At 38.1% G+C, this 20,036-nt stretch overlaps 1 protein-coding gene across 3 annotated transcripts in view; it reads left to right on the forward strand.

The window, feature by feature from the left end:
• The window catches only part of GREB1 (growth regulating estrogen receptor binding 1), an 87,844-nt gene that overhangs the window by 48,145 nt on the left and 19,663 nt on the right, over positions 1-20,036 (forward strand). For all 3 annotated transcript variants that reach the window (XR_009485969.1, XM_059842888.1, XM_059842889.1), the window contains exons 9-22: positions 743-880; positions 1,047-1,232; positions 1,758-2,108; positions 2,833-2,961; positions 4,496-4,621; positions 5,078-5,275; positions 5,366-5,546; positions 7,051-7,243; positions 7,827-7,963; positions 9,074-9,413; positions 11,005-11,120; positions 11,803-12,002; positions 13,725-13,814; positions 15,214-15,788. Coding sequence is in view for 2 of the 3 variants with exons in the window: in XM_059842888.1 (XP_059698871.1) it covers positions 743-880; positions 1,047-1,232; positions 1,758-2,108; positions 2,833-2,961; positions 4,496-4,621; positions 5,078-5,275; positions 5,366-5,546; positions 7,051-7,243; positions 7,827-7,963; positions 9,074-9,413; positions 11,005-11,120; positions 11,803-12,002; positions 13,725-13,814; positions 15,214-15,788 (2,960 nt within the window). In the remaining variant the exon portion in view is untranslated. The remainder of the gene's footprint in view (positions 1-742; positions 881-1,046; positions 1,233-1,757; positions 2,109-2,832; positions 2,962-4,495; positions 4,622-5,077; positions 5,276-5,365; positions 5,547-7,050; positions 7,244-7,826; positions 7,964-9,073; positions 9,414-11,004; positions 11,121-11,802; positions 12,003-13,724; positions 13,815-15,213; positions 15,789-20,036) is intronic.

The following is a 20,036-nucleotide window of genomic DNA, read 5'->3' on the forward strand; positions in this document are numbered from 1 at the left end:
TTATTTCCATTGATTTTTGAGGCTCTGAGCCAACTGTCCTTAGCTTCCAGTCACCTAGTCATTAACAAATACCAACAGATACCTGGGTCCATTTTTAGACACCAGAATGCCTTTGGAATATTATAATTAGTATAATAACTCAGGTCCATGATAGCAGTACTGTTCATTGTTTCAATCATTTGTCATAACATTCATGGCACTTGGATTTTATAGTCTAGATACAGACAAGAGTGCCATGCAGTGAAAGAAACCCAGTTTCCCCAAAATGTTTTCTTCTAATGTACTATTTTTTAATATTAAAATTACCATAAAGAAATTATGCCTGAGCAAACATTGAATCTTGTTTTTTTCTTTCTTCTTATAGCAATAAAAACTGTTTAGAAGGAGTGAAAGTAAATATATCACATAGAACTCACAAATCATAACCACATGTGTAATCACAACTACACAATATCACATAGGTCTCTCTATTTATGCATTCCTACCTGGACTGTTCATAAATAAACATTTCAAAATCTTTAGATGCATATGTGTTGTCCAATGTTGCAGTGACATAATTAGTCCTCCAAGACACTGAGCATAATAGTGTGGGTTGTAGTAGCAGATCATAAGCTGTTTGATGTAGCCACAAAAAGCACTTAATACTGATAGCAAATGTGGGTATGAGATGATGCTGAATAACTTCTCTTTGAGGAAATCATTACCAGACCTAACTCCAGTAATAATATGTCTAAAATCTCAGATGGAGGAAGCCTGTCATCTTTACCACATTCTGCTTTGGTGGGACCAGCCTCCTCTCCAATGGTGGGCTCAGGAGAACCAGTCTCAGTTCCTGACAACTTGCTGAAAATCTGTAAAGCAAAACCAGTTATTTTTAAAGGTAAACCCCCCAATCCCAAACAAGGCCTCTATTTTTTGCAAGAGCTGTAAAGATATATCCCACTCCTAAACGCTATCCATTTCACGAGGGTGACTACTAAAACTCTTTAATGCACAAATGAAAAATGACAAAATTAATGTGGTGTGTACATACATTTATTTTGTAGGTCATGGAAACTTCCCATATCTCTGTGGGAACATTAATGATGTGATAGTGAGTCCTTTGCTGTACACCTGTTACAGAAATTCACAGTCTTTATCTAGAGCATATGAACAATATGGTGCATCCACAATACAGCCTATTTCTGAGGAAATGCAGCTGTTACTGACTGTCTACTACCTTGTTCAACTAGGTAAGATTGCTCTGCATCCAGATAGACCACCTTGAATGTATTACATGCAGGCAAGTGAGAAGGGGAATGTTAGGGCAGGACAGTACTAAATATGAGTCTTTGATAATATGATATTAAACTATTTCATTCATGGTTATGCAACAAAATGAAGTGACTATGTTTTGAAGGCCAGACAGATTGAGTTATAAGCATAAAAAGTTTATTTTCTGCATCTGGGACTTCAGCAATGAAAATTAAATGAAAGGAGCTGTAATTCACTGTTCTTGCAGACAATATGTGGTTTAAAATTATGCTAAGACAGGCAGCACTCGGCCTCTTAAATATTTCTAATTACTGGTACTCAGGTTCAAATTAGGGCCACTTTATCTGAGTATCACAAAGGTATTTCAAAATGAAAAATTTGCTTTTCATCTGCTAAAGGCAACAGTCATGCAGGAATCTGAAGCATAGTTTAAAAAAGTTTTTAATTCAACATTTTTGTTTAATTGTTTCATAATACTCCCCTCTTTTTTTTTTTTTTTTCAGCTGCAGACCAGGTCCCTTTGATTGAGGATTTGGAGCAGATATTCATGCGCTCCTGGCGGGAGTCCCACCTGTGTGAAATCCGGCAGTACCAGCAGGCTGTTCCCCAGCCCTTCCCCCAGGTGCCCGGCCAGATCACCCCGGTGACCTCAGCCCAGCTGCCCTGGCTGGCAGGGCTGGCAGCCAGCTCCTGTAATGACAGTGTCCATATCATTGAGTGCAGCTACTCCCTGGCAGAAGGGCTTTCAGAAATGTTTAAGCTCCTCATGGAAGGAAAATTAATAAAGACAAACTATGTGGTGATCATATGTGCCAGTAGGAACCGAGCCATTGACTCCTGCATTGTGATAACAGGTAATATCCCAAGGATGAACCTCCTTGCAAACCAGAGCTATTCAGTGCTGTGAGGCCTTTGGCTGGAGTTCCAGTAAGTTGCCTCACAAAGCAGAGCTTTGGCCAACCAGGAATGGGCTTTGATGAAGCCAAGCTGACCCTGCACAGTTGGGTCTCTCCCCAGCAAACCACCTTCTGCCTGCATTGCCCATTTTCTCACCAAAGCATCTCAGCCAACAAGGCTGCAAACTAGTAATAGTGAGTTACAGCACACACAGTGCATAAAGCTCTCCTGCTCTGTGCAACTGGGGTATTACTGCAGGGAAGCTTTCCTTAGCTTCTAAAAGATGGTCTTTCAGTGTCATTGCCTTCAACAACCTGCTCACGATTGAATAAATTATCTGAATGGCCATTCAAAGATTCATTGTGATTGTAAGATAATTGGCAATTCCTTTCAATATTATATGGTCCTTTTATATCCTGTATCAACAAATACTTTCCAAACTGGGAATGAAATACAAAGAATTGTAAAATATGAATCTATTTTGGATGTGTCTATTTTACATGGTGAATATATGTGTTGGAGACAAAAAAGACATAAAAGACTCATCTCTGCCATTTTTGTATGAATGGTATTCATTTAGTTGTAGAGTATTTTTATTATGACTTAGAAGAACATTCTTAACTTTAGTTTGAAGAGTTTGCAAAATTCTTTTTTTTTTTTTTTTTTTTTTTTGTCTTTTAGGAAAGTATCAGGCAAGAGTTCTGTCTGAGAGTATGCTCAGTCCTTCAGACTACCAAAAAGAAGTTAACTATCAGCTGGTCACAGGGAAGGTGGAAACTCTGGGGTCCTTCTTTAGCACACTCTGCCCAGGTACCTAACAGATTGTAAAGAGTTGTTTCCAAATCCCTGAAACTTCTAAGTCTGGGAAAACACCTGTGCTCATTTCCTTACCAGAAGGAAGACACTATTAGAAATACATGAAAAATGCAGGACAAAGTTGTGAAAGTACAGTTGAATTGAAATTCCTCCTAAAAGCATCAGTTTCTAAAATGCATTGGTTTCATAAAAATAGGCCAGCAAACAGCTGAGCATGTTATTCTTAGCTATGCAAATCCATCCTTACATTACATAAGTCCAAATGCATATGAATGTATAAATTCTTTTGCCCTAAGCATGTGGAGCAGAATAGACCAAAGCTATTTTATGAAAGGTGGGATTTGCCCCTTCAATGTACCGTACTTTAAACTTGATTGTGATGCCTGGGACAGAGAGGAAAATTGCAGAGAGATTGGATCATTTTTTAAGTGAGTGTACTGAGAATTACAACAGGCAGGATTATCTGGGGATAGATCAAGCTGTGTGGAAAGTTAAATCACAACTAGGGCAAATGCAGCATATTTTTCAGGATTAATGGGATGTCACGGTCTTCTTTGCCATCCATATCATGTTGGTAAATAGATCACAAGAACCCTTCTGAATGCTTCATGATATTTTGAGTGGTCACTTAAGGGAATATCATTTTCCTTAAATCATCTTGTAGTTATGTATTGTTTATCTTAGTGTCTTCAAAGTATGGTTCTCAAAAGCAGAAACCACAGAGAGTCATAGAGGTCTCTGCAGTTGCTGTTGTTTAGCAACATTATTGTTTAGTTGTTATTGTTTAGCTGTTGTGTAGCAGAACAAGTAAATGAGCATCCTAAAAATAGTTGCCACCCATATTCACTGGACTGCTCTGCACAGGACAGGCCCTGCCTTTCTGAGTTCACTGCAGACATGCTCAAACATCTTTTCAACTGCTGAGAAAATACTAATGCCTGGGTGAGGCATATTGTTCTCTCTGCATAGCTTTCATCTCTAAGTAGGGCCCCTGCTCTATAGAAATGGGTATGTTTGCAGATATTCAGTACTTCAATAAAATATACCTTGCTTGCTTCAGCATTGACTCGTGTTTTTCTTTTGACTGTATTAGAAATTATTTTTCTTTCTGTCTCTCAAAAATGTTAGAGTTTTAAAAATGTTTATCAGATGTTTCTCAACTTCCTTTTAATCCTTATTAATGAACAGTATGGATCCATGGTCTGAACATAAACTAAGCCAGTTTCATGTCATTGTTGCATCAGGGCCTTAAGGTTAGTTTTCTACCACATTCCATAAATGTACTAGCTGGTCTGCAGAGAGGGTTGGTCATTCTCTGGACTGGTTTTTATTTTACTAGTGATACTCTGTAAAAAGAGATGCAATAGAAAATAACAAGAGGGTTTCTGTATAAAACAGCCAAAAAGACAAGGGCAGGACAGCTAGCAAATATATATATAAAGTTTTTAAGATCTACAAAACAAAATCAATATGAAATGCAGCTCTTATTAACATGGATGTTTATTCCACTATCCCTTCCATTTGACAGAGGGTGACATTGATCTTTTGCTGGAAAAATTTCATCAAGAAAACCAAGGGCACATCTCTTCATCACTTTCTGCTTCAGTGAATAAACCAACAGCAGTGAATGGAGCTGGAACAGCTGTGTGTACAAGTAAGTAAGTAAGGAGGATGTTCTAAAGAGGTAACAGAGCAGGGCACTGGACACCCAGTTCTGGGTGCATAGTGAGATCCCTCTGGGCAGAGCCCAGGAGGCAAAGGTCCTGAGCCAAACTGCAACTCATGTCTTGGAATATTCAGATTTACACTGATGGATGTTCCTGCTTCATTCCACTGGGTATTACAGTGTTTGTAGCTGTAAGTTGTACTTCTCTGGTAGCAGAATGCTATTGTTCAAATTCACCTTCAGGTCTCAGACACTCTACAGGACCAGTAAGTCCAAATGCAGAAAGATTTCTTTGCATATTCTCTATGGATTTTCATAAATGAACTCCTGTAAATAAGCAAAATACTTTAAAGAGTAGATCAGTTATTCTTTGCCAGACTCTTAACATTTTACATTAGATTAGACTTTGGGCATATATCTAAACAGAATTTTGCCTTTTTCCAGGTTATGAGATTGAACGACATCAAATTCGTCCATTCCAGCTGGCAGTGGCTCAGAAATTGCTGTCTCATATTTGCTCAATTGCTGACTCCAGCACTCAAAATCTTGATTTGGGTTCCTTCGAGAAAATTGATTTCTTGATTTGTGTTCCACCCTCCGAAGTGACTTACCAACAGACTTTGTTTCATCTCTGGCATTCAGGTGCTCATTAGTTAGCTTTATTTTAGATTTACACAACATTCTTAGATGTATTCATATCCAGAAATACTGACACTTGTTCTGTTCTTTTAGGTATATTACTAGAACTTGGATTAGAAAAGGAACACCTTACCAAGCAGAGGGTGGAACAGTATGTTATGAAACTAGATGCAGAAGCCCAAATTAAATTCAAAATCTTTTTACAAAACTCTATGCAGAATCCACACACACTGTTTGTCCTAATCCATGATCACGCACACTGGGATCTAATGAGGTAAGAAAACTGTAACTTGTTTTTAGAGAAATTAGTATTATCTGCATTATCTCTCAAGATTAGTTTTCAGATTAATCTCTTCCTTCATCTTTGTTTTCATCTTTCTGCTAACTCTGCCTCCCCATGCATTGAATAAACATGTTTTAAGGTCCTTCATGATTTATTCTTACCCTGCTTATTATATTGTGCCTCAGTGGAACATTTCAGCTTTTTTTGCTCCCCATTCTTATCTACTTTCAGCCACAGCTATTGTTGCTTTGGCTGTTTGTCCTTTGTTCAGGGAAAAGCTTCCTGTGAAAGTACACAGAGCTCTTCATTCTCTGTTATTGTCCTCTGGACTGTAAAATTTGCAAAACCTCAACCCAGTGAGTAGAAAGCTAGTGAGCCAACACAGCAGCCTATTTTTTTAACTGACTGGAAGTTTTGCAGTTCTTTTCTATCCAATTTCAGTGATTTGTAAGAAGTGAAAGTTTCTGAGGAGTCTTAGTGATGCCAGGTAGAGTTCTGAGGGATGGAGAAATGTTCCTGTCCAGTGTTTACCAAGTTCCCCATCAGCTCCCTCACATAATTCCCTCACAGAGCTCTGTTTCCATAGATTCTCAACAATCTGCCAGCTGAGAAGTGGGGCTGCTTTTGCTGTCTGGTTCTGAGGCTCTTGGGGAGGTTGGAAAACATTCTGAACTCCAGAAACACCAACATATTCCAACTTTGGGATCGTGGTAGTGTTTCTGAAACCAAACACTGGAATCTTGCTTGTGAATGAAGTGAGGTCTTGTCTTTTACACTGGTTAGCAATGACGACTTTCAGTGAAACTGCATCTGAGGGTTTCCTGTTCAGCTCCCCTATCTTAGGAACTTACATGGACATTTACAGCTGTCCAGCCTTTGAGGCATTTATTCTTTTATTCCTTGAGTGGTAGGGAAGTACCTATGTTGCTGCTTAACTCTGTTTTGTATCTAATAAAGATACATAGGCAGGTAAATGCCAAAAATTAAATAGCATGAATTTGGACTGAAATTTTGCACAAGAGCAAGGAATTGACTGTCAGTATTCTGTGATACTGTGATTTCCTGTAAGAATAACTGTTCTTCATTTTTTCTCTTTTTTGTTCATACTGACTTATCATCTGTACTTTTCTATCTTGATTTTTGAAGGTTAGAATTCTCCTTTGTTAAGGGCAGCACTAATAATCTGACCAAAGCTACTACAGGACTACGTGTCTATTGGTAACTTCCACGTTAGCTTCCTTTCCTACTTTATCTCTCATATTCTGGTAGCTGCAAGGGATTGATAATTTGCTAGTTAGAGAGCTTATCAGACTCAAAGAAATTTTTACTTGCAGTGAAATAATTTGCATTTTCTTCTCTGCACCAATTTCAGGGTAAAAGAAGAGTCCTAAATTCCTTTAACTTTGATTTCACATCCAGATTTAAGCTGCTCCACTGATACAAATATTCCCTTTTGCTGATCACTTTGGAGAGTTTTGGGTTTCTTTTTTTGCAGTGCTGTGCATAGTCTCTATCCTCAAACAGAACTGTCGACAGGACTTGTTGATAGACTGTTGAACTGCAGGGAGGTGAAAGAGGCACCAAATATTGTGACCCTCCATGTGACTTCCTTCCCCTACGCACTGCAGACCCAGCATACTCACATCAGCCCTTACAATGAGATCCACTGGCCTTCTTCATACAGCAATGTAAGATGGATGCTTTGAGGTGCTTTTCTGAGCTTTTCATAAGTTATTTTCCATTTATTTGCTTGATAAAACAGTGAAGTCCCCATGATTTTTGTAAACAAGAGTGAAGTTTGCATGGCATCCTGTTCAGTCTGTGGCAAGTACATTTTTCCTTTTCTTATCCTTTCTAGCTTTCTTTTTCTTTATTCCTTTTATATTTTCCATAAACCTTAATAGTTCTGCTAAATATTTTTGAGCTACATACAGGGAAATAATCTTCAGTTCTGTCTCTAGTGCATTACTGCATAAATATATGTACATACATGGATTTTCTTCATATATGTGCATATTTAGTCCATATAGCTGGTCTGTGTGTATGGATATGTGGGGAGAGAGAAAGAAATGAGGAAAAATTGGGTCAAATTTTCATTCTCTCAAAATAACTAATTCTGTTTATTTCTCTTCTTGTTTTAATATGTCTGAGTAGATGTATGTTTATTAGAGAATGTGATTGTAAGTATATCAAGATACCAGTGGTTAATCACTCGTAAATTAATTATTGATAGACTTTGTCCTTGTATTTTTATTGCTTCATTTGCTCTAGGGTGTAGATTTATACCACGAAAACAAGAAATACTTTGGACTGTCAGAATTCATTGAGTCCACCCTCTCTGGACACAGTATTCCTCTGCTTCGGTACGACAGCTCTTTCGAAACAATGGCCATGGCTTTGGGAAAGAGGTATGGGGCCCTCCTTTGTTTAACATGGGAAACTTAGGAAGTCCTTTTTAGGGCCTTGAGTTATTAGCTCGAAGACCATTTTATTTATTTGTTTATTTTGCTTCTCTCTGTCTTACACATCATTTACATATGCACAAGGCATTTCACCTGTTCTTATTTTCTCCTATGTGTTTAGTATATACTGGGCCTGCAGTGCCATCAGTTAAGGCTGTCTCTTACTATGAGCATGCACACTGCTTAGCCCAATTTACAATGTGTTCTTGTTGTGACCTGTAACTCCTCTATATTGTAATAATCTACCATTGTATCATCACATAATTTTAAATGTGTTCTCACTTTTGTCCAATATTATCACTTGCTGACCCTGGCTGATATTGATTTTGTGTGTACTGCACTTGGAACACAGAGAAGTCAGATATATCACTGTGGCAGGTACACATAAATCAGAAATAAAAACTTCAGAGCAAGCCATAGTCACTTTTCTGAGCAAGCCATAGCAAGCACTCTTTTTACTGTGCACCTGGGTTTCATTTCTGAAAATCAGAACACAGAAAGCTATTGGATATCCATGCATCACCTTTCCATAAACTGGGGATTGAGACAGGGTGTAGCTGGCCTTGGGAAGTTGGAGTGCTCATTGGTTGCTGCCTACATATTCAGTCCTCTTGAACACAAGAGTGAGTTGGTTCAGGGCTTCTGTAGGAAAACAAGAGAAACACCCAATCTCTCTCTGCCCCTTAAGAATGGCACACAATTAAGAATACTATTCTTATTGATAAGAGAATGTCATTTTGAGTGATGATATTACTGAGTGCTTCAGCTAATACTGTGTGATAAATTTTGTAACAGCAGTAAGGTATGGATAAACTAAAGTGATGTAACCTTTCTGGACTATTTGCTTAGTAAATATTTATGAAGAGAAATGAAGACACCAGTTCTGATTGTGAAATGATGCCTTGCAAATACTGTACAACTGCAATTGATGAGATTCTGTTCTATAGTAGATATGAAGGATTTGTTACAGGAGAAAATCCTGAGTTTACTGTATTTTGCAAAACATAGCTTTTTCATGTCACCCTTTAATACTCTTTAATTCACCATTTATTTCAGGTTCCCCAGATTACACAGTGCAGTGATAAGGACTTTTGTCCTCATCCAACACTACTCTGCAGCTATGATGGCAGTGTGTGGTCTTTCTCAGATGAAGAATTACACCTCAGTTGAAACTCTGGAAATCACCCAAAATCTAATAAACTCTTCAAGGCAATGTCCTAGTGGCCACGGCCTCATGGTAGTGTTGAGAATTCCATGTATCCCTCTGGCTGCAGTGGCATATGAACGTCTGTATAATGTAAGGGAAAGACTAGCCCTTGAAGATAACTTTGAAATAATCCTGGGAAATCCCAATTCGGGAATCACAATCGGGAAGCACTTTGTGGAACAATTAAAGGTAAATTGCAGAATGGCATGTGCTGGGAAGCTTCCTCAGATGGGTGGGTGGGGAGACTTTTCTGGTGACAGTTGTAGCCATGAGCTGAAGTGTGGAGTCTTAAAGTAAAAAAAAAACCAAAAACTGCCGTGAGTAGCATGACTTTTACCTTTTACACATATTGTCTGTGACACCTTTCCTGTCCTGCCTGCGGTTAATGCTCAGTGAAATATTAACTAATACAGTTAGCACTTGACTTCCAGTAGCAACCCTCAGAAACAGCTGAAATGCTTTTATCTAAGGGGACTATGAGAAATACATTAAAAAGCCAAATAAAATGTTCAGTTTTAGCTGAATTTTCTCACAAAAACATCACAGTGCAAAAAGATTTCAATCAGTGACTAGTTGATAGTTAAATTATTCTTGTCACCAGCAGGGGACAGGAAGACCTATTTGCTTGAACAGTGATGGTAGTTATGGATCCTAGAGCACCCTGGTGTTCACAGTTTGGGATTTTATGCTTTCTGAATCATGTTTTGGTTTATGAATTAATTTATATCCTTGAAGTCCAGAATCATGGGTCATTTGTTTAAAGAAAAGCATCCTTTGCTCTTCATAAAATTACCATCTTCTGATCACCAAAGCAAAAATGTATTTCCTCTAGAATGTTGTAATATATATATATATATGTTGTACTGTTTACTCTGTTTGATCCAATACATTAGATGAAGTCATTTGAGATCCAGAGCCTAATGCTGATCTCATTCTTCTATTAGTTAGGCATCACTTTCTCTGAAAAATCAGTATTAGTTCTGAGTCACATCCTGATTATGTTCTCTGACATGTATAGAGTGGAACATGAGCAGATGTCAGAGGCGAGTTGTTGTACTGTTGATCATACCATAGATACTCCTTATCTGTAGATCAGTCTTACAGCAGGAAGGACTGACTGGTGAGTAAAACAATATAGCCTGAGGCTGAGCAGTCAAACAATATATGGAGTTGTCAGATTTCTCATAAAGTTACCAGGAAAACTGATAGCTTTAGGGGAGAGTGGGAGACTCCAGAGAGTTGTAAATAGGTGTGTGTTGAACACTTCCAGCTTTGTCCTGTTCCTCTAAGGTGAAGAAGTCTCATTTCTAGCTTATTTTCTTCCTTGGACTCAGACCTCCATATATTATCTGCCTCAAGAAGCCTCTGTATTCTCTTCTCTCCCTCAAAACTTCTGCTCAGCTTTACTCTCCATTGTGCCACATTTGTCATATGCCCTGGTCTCAGTGCTATCTCTGCAGCTTGGAAGCTGGGAGGCTTTTCAGGCTGGAACATACTGTCCCAATGTGTTCAGACTAACAGCAGGCAGATTGCTGCCTGTAATGCTCTAGAAACTGTGAGTGCTATCTGCTTTGAATTTGGCTCTGCTCTCTGTGGCTTCTCTTCCACTGTACAAGTGGATTATTATAATGGATGATAAAGTATGTCTTTCTATCCTTTTGTTTGATACAGATATATCTCAAATATATATATATATATATATGTATCTATAAACTATTATAAAGTTATAGATAAGTCCAGCATATAGATATGTCCAACAGGGTTTCTCTACCTTGTACAGATCTGGCAGAAGATTGAGGATGTAGACTGGAGGCCACAGACCTATTTGGAATTGGAAGGTTTGCCTTGCATATTGATTTTCAGTGGGATGGATCCACAAGGGGAGTCTTTGCCACGGTAAGAAGATCCACTCTTTCCCAAAGCTTATCAAATAGCTAAAGATTAACTGTGATTACTTGTGTGAGAGGAGAACAGATTTCAGTGTCAAGGGGTGTCTTTGCCATTTTTGGCACAGTTTTTATATCATAAATACAAACTCCATATCATTGATAATAAATGTCTGTTTATAGCAAGATGTAAATAGCTCCAAAAATATTATGAGAGTTATCCCAGTTTAGAGGAGAGAATTGGTATGTTAAAAAAAAAAAGTATAGCTGCTTAGGTTTCTTAGGGTAGCTGAGAAATCTGCTGATGATGGTTGTATGTGTGTCCCAGGATGTGTGGAGTGGCTTCTGGAATGGCAGCTGGAAGAGAGACAGGATGCCCTGGGGCATTGAATGCTTTTGTATGTTCAACTGAATCCTGTTGTGTGTGTGTTATGTTTAGAATCCAAATGATTATTCATTTTCTTATGAAGACTCTAATGTTCAGTGCAGTAAATTCAGTTGTGTAGTTGGGTTAAGAGAAAGAAAAGTGCATGCATCACAGTGGTAAACTTGTTAAGCACAAAATACTGTGTTCTATCTCATCCCTCATGGAAGCAAATTGTGAAAAAATTCCCCTTTGGCTGTTTTTCTCAAAGAGATAAGGCAGTAGATCACAGTGAGTTTTCATAGTAGCTCCCCCTGTTTCTCTCCAGATCACTGAGATACTGTGACCTACGTTTGATAAATTCATCTTCTTTGGTACGGACAAGCCTGGAGCAAGAACTTGGTTTGGCAGCATACTTTGTGAGCTCAGAAATTCACACAGAGAAACCAGTTGTGAATGATGTATTAGAAAGTGACCCAGAGAAACTTAGCAGTACTGACAATGAAGATGAAGAAATAGCAACAGAAGGTATTTTTTATTACTGGTAATAAAAGAAGTTGTAAAATCATTGAAAATGATTAGCAAAAGCAGAAATGTATGGGTGAGGTTTTCTCACTTTAGTCTGAGTGAGCTCTGCTCCTTAGTTTTGTTTGATCTCATTGAACCTCTGTTTCCTCACCCTTCTACTGCTGATGCATTTTAACTTGCAGTTCTACTGCTGTTAATCTCTTTCTGTTTTCTGGCTCCCTCCTGTGTTCCTCCTTTGCTCTGTATGTTCTGACAGTCACAAAGTGGAGCTCGAGGAGGAACACCAGGTTACACTCACTGTTCTGAGGACCTTCTGCACTCTCCCTCCCCAGCAGGGGAGAGAGTCTGAGAAGCAGCAGCAGTGACTGCATCCCTACCCTCAGTGGCAGCTCCTGGTGCTACTGAACCTGTCCTTACAAGGATGTCAGTGATAAAGATTCCTTTCAAGGAAACAGCTGAGTTGTCCCTAGCTTGTAAGATGGTAAATAGTATGGATAGAAAATACATCTCAACATAGAAACTTCTGAGTTCTCCTTGAAAATGCCCATGAATTCAAATTAACAGTGTAGAGTTTGTGAATTCATCATTTCTTAAGAAATCAATTGAGAACATACAAATATGTAAAAACCAACAATAATTTACCCAGCAACAATTACTTTCTGGGTTTTTTTTTGAGTTAGAATTGATGGACATTATCAGTTATTTATGAGTTCTTTACACTTTTCTTTACTATCTATCGTGCCTGTGGAAAACAAAGGATTTTTATCCCTGTAAAGTATTTAAATCTCAAACAACTTGCCTTCATTTCCTTTTCTATACTATGAGGAGGAAGAAACCCAGTTACCTTCCAAGTTCACCTAGGAAGTTCTTACTCACTGAAAATGACAGCAGAACAAGCTGAACAAAAATACTTTCTTTAATCCAATATAGACTCTTCATAGAGGAATGAAATACCTGGGGTCATACTCAAACTGTGTTCAATAGATGCCTGCCTCAGATGTGATGGGTACTCCTTGTGATGAGCAGTTCTGTACATTTGGTTGAAGTGTGCTGAGATTGTATGTGATCTGAGAGTCAAATGGGCTCCTGTGATGCCTATGGCTGCTCTCCTAGTCCATGAAGTATGGTGTGATCATCCAGAGTCCATCTCAGAACATGTGAGACAGGCTTACAGTCTATTTGCTGATGGCAGTGCTTATGTCTCTGTTTATCATGTTAAAACTGTACAGAAACAAGCATTTTAACTTTGGAGCCTGGGCTAGGGATCTCAAGTGAATGATGGCCATCCACCTGAGGATTTTTGTCACCAAAAGCTGAGATATAATCTGGCCATAAAGCTGTGTGGGGTAGGAGGCAATTTCAAAACATACTGACAAAATAGAGCTTGTTGCCTGCTGCTTTCCCTGGTGCTGGATTAGTGGGGAATGTAAGACATGGGCTGGAAGAGAAACCGTGGTTGAGACAGGCCTAGATGTTACCTGGTTGCAGCACTGATTTTTGTGAAGCTATTGCAGGTCAGCATAGGTAAATTAGAATGTAGGCTGATCCAATATTCTGTGTTGGGAACAGATACTCTCCATACTGGAAAGAGTGTCAGGATGAGGACAAACCCCACACAAACCCTTCTGTACTTTTCCTTACTTTGAAAATAGAGCTGTGACTTATAGGTTTACCTAAATTATATTTTGATTTTGTCTTCCCTGACTATCATTCATGAAACAGGTTCTACTTCAGAAAAGAGAAGTCCTATGAAAAGAGAAAGATCACGTTCCCATGACTCTGCATCTTCATCTCTCTCTTCAAAAGCTTCCAGTAAGACCATAAGATCATCTCTGTAAATTTAAATTTAGGACATAAAAGAGACCTTAGCTTATTTGATAAATAATAAAAGGCATAAATCACTAAGGTTTTGATCAAGCCTATTTTAATGGGATCACTTAAGATGACTAGAAAATATAGGGACTAGACTTCTGAAGCATAGAGAATAAGATCTTTTCTTGCTTGAAAAATTAACATGCCATGGGGTGCCCAAACTAGGTGCTTCCATGTGGTCTGCCCATGGCTTTGTGCCCTCAGTACATCTATGGTTAAAGAAATATTTTTATTTCTCTTTTTTCTGTGCCCCTGGATACTGGTATTTTGAGGGTTGTCACGCTGGTGTTACTTGCAACCATTCACAGTGCTGGTGACACTTTTGTATTTGTTGCTTATGGCTATTACTGAGTACTTTAGATTAATAGACAGAAGATAGCTTACTATTTCTTGAAATAAGGAGAAACTATTGACTTTGTCCATTCAAAATGTGGGGGTTTTTGAGAACCAGAATGGTTCTTTCACCATGGGAGGAAATCTGGTTTAATCTGTATTCAGCCTTAGGCAGATATTTCTTATACCTTGTTGTAGACTTATTCCACAAGCAGTTCTCTGTCCACTTTAAAGACTGTGAAATATTTGCATGCCCTCTCTCACTAAGCGTTAAAGATGCTCAGAACCATTTAACATATGTTAAACTTCCAATAAATCTTAATAGTTAAAATATATAGGGGAAAAATATGTAGCTTTCAGAAAATCTGCAATTACCTGCAGGGTGTATCTACATCACATATTCCCGGCCAACATTCATGAGTTCAGTATGTTCTCTGAGCTGACCCAAAGCTGTGTGAGTGCACTAATGCATTATGTAGCACCAGGTGCTTGAGGTTTTATTAGATCAGCCAGGTTTTATTAGATCAGCCTAAGTGCTGTAGTGACACAGACATGGGTGTCAGAGCAGAGCTGACTCAGAGGACTGTTTTTAGATGTCAGTCTGTACTGTGACAGTAGACATTTCTGTACTGTGGTGGGGTACTAGCCTGGAAATACTTATTTCCTTCATTTAAACAATGGTTTCAGTGAGTTTGTATTTGTCTTGAGTGATTAAAGTATCTGGTAAGCACCCTCAGCAAGGAATGTATGAGGGAAATAGAGGACAGAGCAATCACTGACATCTTTCCTATGGTACTTCAGGACTTTAAAAGCCACTTTCTGCATTGAAACAAATACTACAAACTAGTCCCATTATGGCTTCCTGTACAAGGAAGGTCAAAGCAAGAAGAGGAGCAATGTTTGCTGGACAATGTATCAAGAGGATTATTTGTTGTGTTTTGTTCAACTGTGGCGTTGAAAGAGATAGTTGCACTGTGTTGAAATACAAATTTTCTTTTAATTACAGCATTCTGCACTGAGTCGTCCCCTCCCCAAGCCCTAAGTAGCAGCACTGAAGAAACTACAAATACCTATGAAAGGCAGAAGCAGAAAGTAGACAAGGGGGCACAAACAGCAATCAGCAAACACTTGCCACCAGTAACTGAACAGCTGGATATGAAACAAAACATGAAAAGTACTCAAGTCTCCATCACCTCCTCATCCTCCCCACCTTTTTCCTCCTCTTCTTTCTCCTCTGCACCTACTCATAACTCCTACATCCTACAGACATCTCAATGCTCTATGACCAAAGCATCAAAACAGCCTCCCATAGTTTTCCTGCCCAAACTGGTTTATGACATTATTACTTCTACAGACAGCAGTGGACTTCCCAAATCCTCTTCCCTCTTGCCTTACCATTCTGTTATGTGGGCCAGTTCTTTTCGTCCTCTTATGAGCAAGATGATGACGTGCACGGAGCAGTCCCTGTACTACCGCCAGTGGACGGTTCCCAAGCCAATCCATATGGACTACAACAACAGAAATGAGGGCAGAATGGACACCTTTCACCCAAGGAGACTGCTGCTGAGCGGGCCACCACAGGTGTGTAAAAAGAACAAGGTTGATTTATTTTGTTTAGGTTTATAAAACCTAAACATTGATTTATTTTGTTTAGGTTTATAAAAATCTCAGAAAAAATATTTAGTCATTATTATTCATACTTGAAGGGGTGGGGTTTTTTGTGGAGAATAAATGAAATATGTTTTATTTCCTAATCCCTTCTAATGAGAAATATCTTCCTTTCTTTACTGTTAGCCTGAGTTTCAATACAGGGAAGCTGCAGCAATATTCACTTTAGTCTCCATTAAAATGTTTTAAAGACACTTTGCTAAAGAGATAGATTTTATGTGCAATTTCAGTTTGTTAAAGTTGAATATGCATTTATGTTTTAAATAAAGATCAAAGATCTTAACAAAGCCACTTTCTTATGATCAATGTGAAAGCAGCTGGGAGTTTGTGATTAAATTATTTTGTTTCCTTTGCACAGCAGACAGAAATAGAAGCTGCTGTAAATAATACATGCAAGAAGGCCAGTTCAAAGTAGCAGAGCCGTATTTAAAAGATGAGTAGCTGACCCAGGAGTTTTTTACATTACTTTGAAAATATATATGAAAATAGATCTAGTTCTGAGAATTTTCTTGTGTAAATTCTGTAGGAATGTTTAGCACTTACCTCTGAGCAAGGTATCTCCCAGTTAAGTGCACATGTTACATGCTAATGGTAGTATTGTGCCTCATGTTTTACTGAAGTATGAGCAACAAGATAGGAAGAAGCACTGTGCCTGCTGAGAGCAGATACATTTCCTGTGAACCTCAGAAGTCAAACAGGATAAATGCAAAAGTGTTTCCAGTTACTGTAACATCAACCCAAAGAATTAATCCAAAGATAGTTACTGAATTAGCTTGATCCCCTCTTCTATGCCCATCCATGGCAAAAAGCAACTGCATATTGCTATTTGTTACATTATTGTTTCCATTGCATACCTAAATATATGGTGCAGAAGAGCAGAGGAGCATAAATGAGCTCTTCATACTGGGAATTCCCACAGATGTTACTCTGATTCATGAAGGATTCCAGAAAACAATCTGATTGTCAGTTTTTCACTGTCCATTCCTTTGATCTAAATAGTTTGTGTTTGACAAATATTGAGGTGTTATGTGATCAAGAAATGGAAATTCATACTCAGCTGCAGCCCAAAAATAAATACAATGTGGAGAGAGATGTTCATTTTCATCCCCAAAAAAAACCCCAAAATGACAGGCTGTAACAAAATGACAGGCTCTAAGTTCTTTTAGAATTTTATATTGCATTCACATCAAACCCCATAAAGATACGATTCTGAAAGCCATCCTAAACATTCAGATTAGCCAATAATAAGTTTTTTCTTTGGTTTCATTCATTTGCTTTTGAGTCCCAAATGTAAATTGTGGCTCTCAGAAGAGTCATTCAGAGATTTCTGACAGCATACTACACATGGTGAGAAGGTTTTGATGCTTCACACACTTGATATTTGCAATTTAAGTATGACCAAACAGGAAGCTTGTTTATTTGTCAGCCCACTTTTCACTATCAAATGTCTGGTTTTTTTCCAAGTATAGAATAGGACTCCTTTTCACCCTCTGTACAGCTGTGAATTTCAGCCTTGGTAACAATTCTTTTACTTGAAACTCCATCTCTTTTTCAGCTGTCTTCACAATGCAGGTTATTTCCTAGTGTTGTATTGGGTCCTACAGTTGGATTAGTTCCTAAAGGATGCTTTTTATATGTTTATTCATTTTATATTCCTCAGTTCTTACTGAAGAATATAGCTGTTTCACACAGAACAAATTCATGCTCATCAAATCAGAAGATTCATATCTTCTTCCTAAATACGAAAATGAAGGGTTATATATTAATTTAATAGAATTTTCCATCTATTATTCCGTGGAAATCTCTTAATTTATTTATATCTTCATGGAAAAAATCCAGCAACTTTTCTACCTTTGCTATTTTATCCTCCCAAAGTACTTAAAACACCCCTAAACCAAACAAATAATGCTTTAAAAGTATGTGGGTTGATATAAGGTATAACAATGCAGTGTTTCTTGAAGGGAATAGTAGCAGCAAATTATGCAGAAATTAGAATTATCCTTCTCTTTTGAGAAGAAATAATTTTCCTTCCTAAAGTAGATTAACATTTCATATGGACTTAATGCTTACTGCACCAAGAGGTGTATGCAGGAATGAAAACAATTATTAGACAGCTCATATCTAAATGTTGGTAACATCTCAGCCAAAGTGCAAGACTTCCAGAGTAGTATCTTCCCAAAAATTAGTAATTACTTGTTTTCTTTATCAGGCAGCGATTCCTTTACTAAAATTTAAATCAGGAAGCAATTTTCTGGTTAAAATGAAAAATACGAAATCAACAGAGCAGAAGACTAGGCACATTAGAGAATCAAATGACAATTTTCACTGTCAGGGAAATTAGAAACAAAATATGCTCACCCTTCCCCCACGGAGATATTTTACCCTATGTACTGGTCAAAATATTTTGCCGTAAGACTTGACACATTTTTACAAGGACAGTTATGTACCTTAGAAGGCAATAAATATTTTATTTTTACAATAGGCTTTAGGAAATGCAGAAAAACCTGGATAGGTATGGGATAATGTGTCTGTGATTAGCTCACAGGATCAAAGTGAAACAAATTGGCCAGTAAGTATAATTTAATATACATCACCATGAGCAATATGTACCATACCTACGGCTCAGTGTCTGTTCCCTGGTACACCCATGCAAATGCCTGTATGGAATTCTATATTCTCTCAAGTATTTTTTCTTCAGAACATTCATCTTAAAGTTCCCCAGACTGCAAATCAGGGTTTCATAGGTTCAGTCTTTTAACTGGATTTTACAGTTTAGAACTGGCATTTTCCTGAAGCGGGGAAGCTGCTGGTGAGCACAGCTCAGTCCTGTGGCGCCACATCCAGGGAATGGAGCAAGCATGTTCTTCAGACACTTCCTGAAGAAGAAAACTGCTGCCCATGTTATTACTCTACCTTTATTAAAATCTCATTACAATGAGTAGTATATACCATTCAGCTTATGTAAGAAAAATATTAGGGAAATATTTAATATATCTATTATTAGCTGTGTTTTAGAAGAATGTAGCATGTGGAAACACGGAGAAGAGCCATCAACATTTGACCAACTGTCTGTGGATCATCAGCATGTTTTCTGCAAATCATCATTGATTCACAGGCCACAGTTTGAAAACCACTCTCATGGTATGTGAAGAACTGTCTTACCTGGAAATTAGAATAGAAAAAGCCTTATGGAATTATTTCCCCTTTCGCCATATTTCTCCAAATTTGAGGCCTGAAATCAGATGATGCTTTATACCAACGTGTAAGAATAATAAAGTACTTCTAGTGGTCCTGGTATCCAGCATCTGGAACAAGTTAAAAAACCAAGCTCATTACTGTTACACCTTCTACAACAGCACTTTTGAATGTCACTCCATGGATGCATGGAGGGACACATGCAGTTTATCTCACTGGAATGCTGTCTCTCAGATTCTTAGTTGGTTTGCACCCTATGTTTGATATCAAGCAGAGTTCAGTGGTCAAAATCTTTGGAGAGTTTTCCCCTTCTCTTTGGTAATATATGTCTTTGATAGAAAAACTAGACCTTCATATATATGTCAAATTTTCTTCAGGAAAGAATTTGAATTCATATTCCTTCCTCTTCCTCATAAATGAAGAGCTGCAGAGTAAGCATATTCTTAGTATTTTAAGGGTTAAATAATCTGTGACACTAAGGATGAAAATAGAAACAAGCCCCCTAAACCTCATTAGGCCCCAAATTCCCTAGTTATCATCAGTTTTCACAGGATTTGAGATTTTTATTTCTTAGTCTCCCGGGATTTTCTTCCTCCAAGTCTGATTCTTCAGACTTTTGTCTTCCAAAGTCAGATAGGAACAAATTAGAGTATGCTACCATTATTTGGGAATATTGCCCCCCAAGTGCCTTATCTTACAAAGCACTGAGCACTGCCACATGTTTGAGGAACCTTTTTTCTGGAAAGTAGAGCTGTTTGTCATAGTGGCCCCTCTCACATACATTTTGTTTCAGAATTTGTAAAAATTCAGCCCAGTTCTAGGTTCCTTCAGTCTTTTAATCTGTTTGCAACTTTGGTGTCCAGAGCAAAGACAGGATATGGGGGAAAAAACCTTGCTCAGAGTACTTCCTTACCAGTTGTTGTCATTATTAATGTATCATGCTTAGCCCAGAGTCACTAGTTAGGA

The sequence above is a fragment of the Haemorhous mexicanus genome, chromosome 3 (assembly GCF_027477595.1).
Source record: "Haemorhous mexicanus isolate bHaeMex1 chromosome 3, bHaeMex1.pri, whole genome shotgun sequence".
Classification (NCBI taxonomy): domain Eukaryota; kingdom Metazoa; phylum Chordata; class Aves; order Passeriformes; family Fringillidae; genus Haemorhous; species Haemorhous mexicanus.